This window comes from Centruroides vittatus, unplaced genomic scaffold (assembly GCF_030686945.1).
Source record: "Centruroides vittatus isolate TY-2023 unplaced genomic scaffold, ASM3068694v2 contig_484, whole genome shotgun sequence".
NCBI classification, from domain to species: Eukaryota; Metazoa; Arthropoda; class Arachnida; order Scorpiones; family Buthidae; genus Centruroides; species Centruroides vittatus.
In genome coordinates this window covers 2,781,540-2,791,173 of record NW_027122274.1, presented here as the reverse complement: position 1 = coordinate 2,791,173, position 9,634 = coordinate 2,781,540, and the positions used below count along the sequence as shown (strand labels likewise).

Below are 9,634 nucleotides of genomic sequence, written 5' to 3'. Positions count from 1 at the left end.
TAGTCCAGGAGGTCGTCGCATATGATCATTGGACTGTATATGAAGGTAACCCGACGTGCAAGAACCTTTGTAAACTCTCTCCCGCTAGAAGTTAGGCACATGACAAATTTACTAGCTAGATCGCTGTCAGCGATAGAGATATATTTTATCCTCATTTTAGCAGTAATCAATTATCTTTATTGTATATGTATTCGCTTTGTATATGTATTATTTAACAAACCTTTATTGTTATTTGTTAAATCTGTCTCTTGTCAATCTAAGGATGCCTGTCGACTTACTTGCGATCTCCCCACACACGTTTTGCCCTCCTAGCCATCCAACGACATCGAGGTCGAGTTTTACCAACCCGTGCAGAATAAGTGGTCAGCAAGGATTAACCCCTGACCCCCTGCTTATCTCACATTAATAAAATGTTGCATATGAAAGTGTTGGGGAACTGAAACATATCTTTTTTTTTTTCTAAAACTTTCTAATGTTGGCTATGCCATTTTTCCATCAGTCCCCTGAATTTTAGATACAGGTTTATGGAAAATAGATAAATACTAATAAATTTGCATACCTGTAATTATTTTTATTTTAGATACGTACATAGTAATTTTCAGAATAATTTGTGAAACTACAATAAAATTGATTTTCAAGAAGTCAAAGTTTTGTTTTTATACATTCAGATAATAAATTTGTAATTCTCTATTCACTGTTTAGAACTATTTGTATTGAGTTATTGTTTTTAGGTTGGATTTAACTTGAAGAATATTTTAATTATTAAGAATGTTTGTTTTAAATAGAAGAAAATATAATTCTACTATTACAGTTTTATTCATGAAAATAAACTTTAATTATATATAGTTTATAATAATCAATTATTAGAAAAGTTTAATGAAAGACTGAAACTTCATTGGTGTTTTGTTCATTTTCATAAAAATCTTAAAAAATACCAGTTTATAAAATATACATCGATATATAATAATGTAAAATTTGAAAGATAGATTCTTGTAAGTATATTTTAATGAAAAATACCATCATAACAAATAACTTTCTAACTTAAATATTTTGGTACATATTTCTATTTAAAATAACAAAAGCCACAATTATTAATAATTGTTATGTAATTATATTTACAGCATAAGTCAAAATGTCTTATCCAAGTCAAGGTTATCCACATCAAGGTTACCCACAGCAGGGTCATCCTCAACAAGGTTATCCTCAACAAGGTTACCCACAGCAGGGTCATCCTCAACAAGGTTATCCTCAGCAAGGTTATCCTCAACAGGGTTATCCACAACAAGGTTATCCACAAGCGTGATTTAATTTTATATGGAGTTACTTTATTTACTTATTTTTAAATAAGAAGTTTAACATCACCTTAACACTAGGGGAGTGAAATCAACACTATATCTGGAACCTGTTACCAGTGTATTTCTTGAAAAAAATGTCTATCTTTTCAAGAAATATACCGGTAACAGGTTCCAGATATAGTGTTAACTTATTTTTTAAATAATTGAATTTTTATAAATAAAGATATTACTAAGAAGCAAAAAATGTACATGTCTCTAGCTCACAAAAGATATTTTTCTTGTAATACTTACCAGCAATTCTACATGTCATACATTTAAATAACTTAGTTATAATTTTAATTTATCGTTCTATCTTATTGATTTAGATTCTCTAAAGAATAATATAATAATTATTACATGAACATAAAAGTTCATTAAGTAAATAATGTTTGATTTTCAGGAGGTTGGAATCAATCTGGACAAAGAGCAGATCCCGTAATTTATCAATGGTTTACAGCTGTGGACACTGATAAATCTGGAAAAATTACTGCACAAGAATTACAGTCAGCTCTTGTTTAATGGAAACTGGACCAAATTTAATGAAGAAGCTTGTCGTATGATGATAGGTATTTTAATAAATAATTATATGCTATTAACAAAAATTTGTTAAAGTATTATTTTAGTAGAATAGGAAAATTTTTAATGCAATGCTGAAATGCTGATGACTGAGATGAAAAGGGACAGGAAAAAAAAACATTTCTATTATATATGCAAGTTTTTGAATAGACTGTTTCTTAATTTAAAATGAAATTGAAAAAAACAATAAATGAAAACTTTATATATATATAATATATATATATATAAAACTGGCAAAACCCGATTTTACGCCAAACTAGTTTGGCCTAGGCAAAACTAGTTTGGCGTAAGCGTGTCAGGCCAAACTAGTTTAGAATTATTATTCAAGTATATTTACCTTTCAACAGTGGAACAGTCAGGTGTGGGGCTCCCACTTAGTGGTGGAGAAGAAATGTGGGAAATTTTTAAAGTATATTTTCAAGCGTTTTTTCTCATTACCGTTTCGGAAAAAGATTTTGTAAACAGTTCTGTCTAGTAAAGAAAAGTCTTTCTTTATTGTTACGTAATTCATTTTTTATGTGAATTTCTTTTTTGCGGTAGTTTTTGGCGATACCCCCAAAAGAATTTAGTGAGTATAGTCATCCTCACCACTGCCTCACGATTGCTTTGGACGATTATAATCGTCCCTCACTGTTAAGAGGTTAATGCTTAAATATATTAATGGTTAATTTAAGTTTATCATAAAACACAAATAAGTTCATTTTTAATTTTAGTTTCATTTTAAAAGTTATTTTTATTATTTTGTTTGAATTTTTGAAAATATTTTCGAAAGTTAATTACCTTTAAAAGTGCATGGCTTAATAAAAAAAATACAAACTGATAAATACCGATTAGCTTATTTTTATTTTACAGTTTTGTCCAAGTGTTGTGTCACTTCTAATCAATACCGTTTTTGGTTAATGTTACCCTAGGTATCAAAGATGGCGGCTCGTCTCTGCTTCCAGCAGTCAGAAGACAGAGAACAGTGGGGACGCACGTTCTAACCTAACCTAACCTAACCTATTCTAATAATTTGGTTGCTAATAATTATAGTAATTTATTAGAATAGGTTAGGTTAGAACGTGCGTCCCCACTGTTCCCTGTCTACCGATTGCTGGAATTGGAGACGAGCCGCCACCTTCGATATCTAGAGTGTACATTAACCTCGTTTTTTTATAATTAAGTAGAGTTCGTCTAATTGATTGCCTTTTAATTTTATTTTAACCATTAATCTACTTGAATAATAATTCTAAACTAGTTTGGCCTGACACTCTTACACCAAACTAGTTTGGCCTAGGCAAAACTAGTTTGGTGTAAAATCGGGTTTTGCCGGTAACATATATATATTATTCTTTTCCTATTCCATTTATATATATATATATATATATATATATATATATATATAAGAGAAAAAAAAATGGAAAAATAAAACCAAGCATATAAATCTCAATACATATATAACTGGCATACAATTATATATTATAATTGTATGCCAGTGTGCATATTCTGAAGTTATATATGTATTGAGATTTCTATGCTTTGTTTTATTATTTCCTTTTTTTCCTTTTTTTTTTTTTTTTTGTATACGGGGATAACCTGCCAAATGGCAAAAGCATATTCTGAAGTGGAAATAAGAAAAAAGTATTAGATGAAGTTTGGCTAGAAATGCTTCATTACAAAATTATAAACAAATATTAAAATGGAATATGTAACAATGGATTTTCCATTGCAGAATATGAAAAGGTAAACATGTTTATTTCTGCATTTATATCATGTTTACTAGCTTCAAACAATTCAGTATGATTCTTACATTTACATAAATAGCTGTTAGATTTCAATTCTCCTCTGAACTAGCAACTGCCATCAAAATGCCTAGAATGAGGAATGTACTGATATGCATTTTTTGTGAATTTTGAGGGAAAAGTGCTTGCATTGCAGTACGATATCAATGCAGAAGTATCAATATGTTGTTCCTGCAGACAGGGCTGTGTGGTAGATTTTCTCAGTACGATGCAAGTCTTCGAAATGCCACCCCTTAAGGTGTCACCTGATGCAGCCACTTCTCTGTATCAGATTTTTGTGTTTATCAATATCAATTTGCAGTTACACAATTCAAGTTTATTTTGACCTGTGAGTAAATCTATATATATATATAAATGAGGATGTTTGTTTGTCCACTATGCACACCTAGGTCATTTAACCAATTGCTATGAAACTCAGTAGTTATGTTCATATTACACTTCTAACTTAGACATCCCATCCCAAATTATTGATTGGATTTTTATATATTGATTAATTTCTGTCTACATTTGATTACCGGCTTTATATGTAGTGCCATCCATCAGAAAAAATTTAATAAATTAATTAACTAAATATAATTCTTATAAAACAGGATATAATTTAAAAAAATATATATTATATTCACTGAATTATTGCAACAATGACATAGTGCAAAACAGATGTGCCATTATGGTGACAGGTAGCACATATCATTTGCATGCATGGAGTGTAGTAGTGTTTTGCCCCTGTACATCATATTTTTCCTGTTAGCAACAAAGTTGTTCCAATTATGTATCTAACTCCATTCAGGGAAAAATTTCTGAATTGAAATAACACGACTTGCAATACCAATTGGAAGTTCATATATAGTTAATCTGATCCTCTTTCTCTTACAATTTCCATATCTGGTCTCAACTTTCATCTATCTAACTCCAGTCTTGAGATTAAGGAAGAACAGAGATGGATGGATGACTGGGAATTTATAGGTCTATAATTCTTTCAAATTGCAGCCCAATAAGTACCCTCCAGTAACTGAGTGGATAAAACCAGAAGTCAGTCATGGGTTCACACATGGCTAACAAACTGGCCATGTGGAGTTTTCTGGGCTTTCTTCATGTTAATAGGGGCCAGCTTTACATAAAAGTCTTTCTGGGATGCATCCTACTTGGAAGATCACTCAGTGTAACATTGCCATAACCAAATAAACCAAACCAATTCTAATAACTTTTCTATAAACTTGATATTTACGAAGACGTGCTTAACTACCACAAAACTTGGAGACCCCACCCCCTCCCCTGATTTCATCTCCTTTTATTAACTCATACTGCTTAAAGATATTCTAATATTCAACCAAATTAATATATGTGCAGTAATTTTTAAGACACAAAGTAGAGCTTGAAGTCTTTTTCTGTGCCAATGTTTATTTTTTTAATTTATTATTATGATCCAATTTATTAATATTAGAAGGTTAAATTTTTATTCAGATTTTAAAAATTATTACTTTTAAAAGTTTGCATTTTCTTTTATATGCAATCTACTCAAACAAATGTATTTTTAAAACTTTTGTAAGAGTCTAATTGTGTTTAAATGCTGTTATGTTCTTGCTACAGTAGTAAATTTACTTTGAAAAGGTGTGAAATTAATTAATTTATGTATGTTTAATAAGCTCATAGACTGAGAAACTGCAATGACTATGATATTCTGAGTCATAATTTTCTTACCAAAATAAAATGTTAATTTTATGCACTTTTATTTATAATATTTTTAAATTTTAGAATATTTAGAGATGTTTTAAAAATGATTTTTTTTTTTTTATAAGCAATGTTTGATAAAGATGGAAATGGTACCATTGATGTCACAGAATTCCAAGGTATATGGACTTATATTCAACAATGGAAAGCTCTTTTTGAGAAATATGATAATAATCGCACTGGATCAATAGAAACTGATGAATTACAAAGAGGTAAGAAATAATTGATTTATTACAAATAAGTTTCTCAATATAATTTTAGAAATTAATAATAATGAAAGGGTGTATAATTCTTTTCAGTCTTGTTCTGAACTTGAGTACAGGGTGTCCCAAATTAAACTTCACATTTTCCAGCCAGCTATAGCAAAAACTATTTATCAGAAAGTTATGAAAGTTTGGGAATGCCTTAATGAGATGATAGAAATTTTTTTAGAGCGAAAAGTTACTTCCAAAAACCACCACTAGAGAGCATATTATAGATTTATACAGATCATAACAATGAGCTACACAGGTTATCTGTCTAATGTGAACAAAACATTATATAACCATTGAACATACTGTTTTATGCTTTCAAAACGAAATGGCCACTATCTGAAAGCATAAAACAGTGTGTTCAGTGGTTGCATGTAGTGTATGCCTTGGAATGTTATGCACATGGCATGCTATGCTGTCTTTAAGATCTGATAGCAATGTTTTAGGACCATGGTAGATCAAGTCTTTGAGATAGCCCTAGAGCCAAAAATCTCATGGATTCAAGTTTGGGGATCATGCAGACTAATATGCCACTGTCTCAGCTTCAAAACTTATTTCCAAAAGTCACCACTAGAGGGTGGCTTTTGGAAGTAACTTTTTGCTCTAAAAAATTTCCATTATCTCATTTAGGCATTTCCAAACTTTCACGACTTTCTGATAAATAGTTTTTTGGCAAACTGCTGTAGCAAACTGAAAATGTCAAGTTTAACTTGGGACACCCTGTATATATTAAAAACTTAAATGTTTTCAAATGCATAGAGTTCATCTTCAGAAGATTAACTTTGAATAAAAGTTAGTTTTCTGAAGCTTTGCTTCATGTAATTTGAAACTGTTCAAAACTATTAATAAATGCTTGGCTTCCAAATCAAAACTGAAATTAGTTTATTATTGATTTAGAAATATAATTCTTTATAGTATTTGTTAATTTCTTATTAACATCTAAAAATTTTTGTGAACACACACAACTCCAAAATTTCAATTTTATACAAAAATATGTTATAATACTTTTATGGAGCAAACATCCAAACTAAACTATAACATCAATAAATACTTTTGGGCTAACTGCTTACCTTCAAACTGAATTTAAACAGTAAATATTTCTCAAAAATGTTTAAATAACATTTGAAGACTTGTGTCAAAAAACGTTGCAACTTCCAAAGTAGCATTTCTGGTAAAACACAAGAAAAACTGGAAAACCCCTAAATTGAAGTGGGTCAGTAATGCAATGACTGACTTTGGTTAAAGGTGTAGAAATGACATTGCTGCAAAAAATTGGGTGTCATTTTCATTGTAACATACTTCAGTAAATAACAATAAAGCATTCTGTGTAATAGAAAAAAGTTGCATGTGCACATGTCACATATGCAACGTTTTAAAATTTCAATGTATTTTGTTTTCAGAATGAAAGTTCTGTCCTTAAAGCACATATTTCTCTTTTAATCAATATCTGCTTTCATATTTGACACTGCATTTTATAAACAGCATGTTTTGGGGTACTACAACAAACAAAGATATGCTAATGGAAAAATGTTGCTTGAACATAATAGTTCTCACTAGCCAAGTAAAAATACCTTTAAGCACAGATTGTCAAATGGAAAGGTATGCTTTATTTGAATTTAGTCAGTATTATTATTTTCATCATCATACTTTAGAGATCTATAAAAGTTGCATTTTCTAGATTCAGAAACTTGCATGTGGACAGTTGGCCCTTCTACTTGGCACTTTTCATTGGAGCAGCCTACTGTATGCAAATGGAAGGCAGATTTTCTGAAGGCCGTTAAAGTGATTCAGAACTTCCTGGTATGCATGACTTCTTGTCAACTGCAGTAAGGAAAATGCATATCAAGATTGTAAATCATGGGAACGTTGTATTCTAATGACAGTAGGTTCATCAGACATAATCTGAACCCATATTGTTGAGGTAATTTTCAGATGCTTTTGCCTCACAAAAAAATTTTCTAAATTACTGAGATCCTTTGTGTCATTCTTCTTTGCATGCTCCATGCAACATTTTTCCACTCATCTCAATCGGGGGCTTTACAGCTGGTTAAATTTGTCCAGTGTGTAACAAATATTCATTTCCTGATCTCCTCTAGATTTTTGATATCTTATGATCCCAATTTGAGGGTTGACATTGCCTTCCCTTTCCTAAAGTTTGCATTTGCAGCAGCTGAAGAGGTAAGAGTGAACACCTGCTTGTCTGCTATTTTGTGTGCACATGCAATGTTTTTTCTTGCAGTTGATAAGTCAGAAGCATTTTTTCACAGTAACCAGTCAGATTTTTTTTAATAATAAGATACTATTTTCTAATTCAGTTCACAGTGCACAATTTATTATAAAAATCAATTTTTCTGTTTTGACACTTGCAACATTATTTGAAATAAGCTTTCATTTAAAGCTTTATTGTTACTTTTGAAATTTTTTTAACACATGCAGTTCATAAATTTTGTGAATGTTTATTAAAATTATTAACTCACAATTATAAATTCAGTTTTATTTGAAATTTAATGAATTTTTATTACAAATAATAAATTATTTCACAAAATGATAAAGTTCTAAATTGATTCAGGTACAAATTCAAAATTTTTACAATAATTTTAAAAAATGTATAAAGATCCATTTTTTTATAATTAATCAAAAATAAAATTTGAAGTTACTAACTTCTGTATTTGTTCTCTGGAAAAACACATCTTGTATAATACTTGTACATGAAATATTAAGGAATATATTTGTTCATTATTTTTAGCTTTTTAAAAACTAATGTTTCTATAATGTTGTATAAATGTTTATGAAAAATTAACAACTATCTTATTGAGAATCAGTAAGCTTTCTTTATTCTTCTAATGAAATGAGACATTTTAAAATGCTAGTTTCTGAAATAACCAAAGCTATGTAATTTTTATTGTAGTGAATTATAAAAATATGTCTTATCTAAAGGGTGTAGACACACATTGTACCATGCTATATCTTGCACTAACTACATAATACATTCAGTGCAGTGGCATTGAGTGTATGTAGTGAGACATTTGTTAGGATTTGCCCCCATGAAAAGGTCGGGGTACATGGAATCCAAACAAATGTTCTATGAAAGATAATGGCACATTTTAAATTACAAAGTTGTTGTCTCAAGATCAGTACAAAACATTTTTTGTAAGTTAAAATACTCAAAGGGAAAGTGGCTGGACAATGTTGAAAATACTAGTAGTGAAACAGTAAGAGGTTTCTCTGGATAACTGAATTAGATGACATGCATCCCAATCCCTTGAATGCTCAATGAATAGCCTACTAATTACCTTTACCTCTGCTCTAGAACAATTGAATTTGGTTATTAAAAATAGCAGAATAATACAAGATATAGCTTATTGCTATGTTTGTGTCTATACTCTGTATATCTTACGCAATATTATTATTGTAATTAATTTTATTGTTTTTAAATTATCAGATTATGATATTCTAAAGATTAATTTTTTGATAGCATTTCAAGAAATGGGTTACAGACTTTCACCCCAGTTTGTCAATAATTTGATTGCAAAGTTTGATTACAAGACTCACCGATCCCTTACATTAGATAACTTTATTGTTGCTAGCGTTCAGTTGAGGCTTCTTACCGATGCTTTTCGAGCAAGAGACGATAAAATGACAGGCGTGATTAATATCAGTTATGAAGATTTCTTAAGTGTTTCAATGTTGCATAGACCATAGTATAAGTTATTTGTGAAAATAATCATTTATGTATTTTATGATCATTTCAAATTGTAATACTAATATTATTAATCTTTTTTTTATTAAATTATAATAAATTAGAAAACTGGTAATAGTTGATTTTAAAATTATTGTTTATTATTAAAAGTCAAAATCAAATTTATTTATACATCATCTTAGTATTAAGTCTGAAATTTGTGATTTTTCATTTACCTTGGTAAGTCAAAAAGATTATATTTAATTTGTAGCCATATATACAGAA

At 29.7% G+C, this 9,634-nt stretch overlaps 1 protein-coding gene across 1 annotated transcript; it reads left to right on the top strand.

The window, feature by feature from the left end:
- The first annotated feature begins 1,132 nt into the window (after positions 1-1,132).
- LOC136977956 (peflin-like) lies at positions 1,133-9,485 on the top strand. Its single transcript, XM_067273571.1, is given in 5 exon segments — positions 1,133-1,286; positions 1,735-1,850; positions 1,852-1,900; positions 5,488-5,631; positions 9,146-9,485. Coding segments are annotated over 5 exon segments (690 nt in total). The 3' UTR covers positions 9,373-9,485.
- The last annotated feature ends 149 nt before the right edge of the window (positions 9,486-9,634 follow it).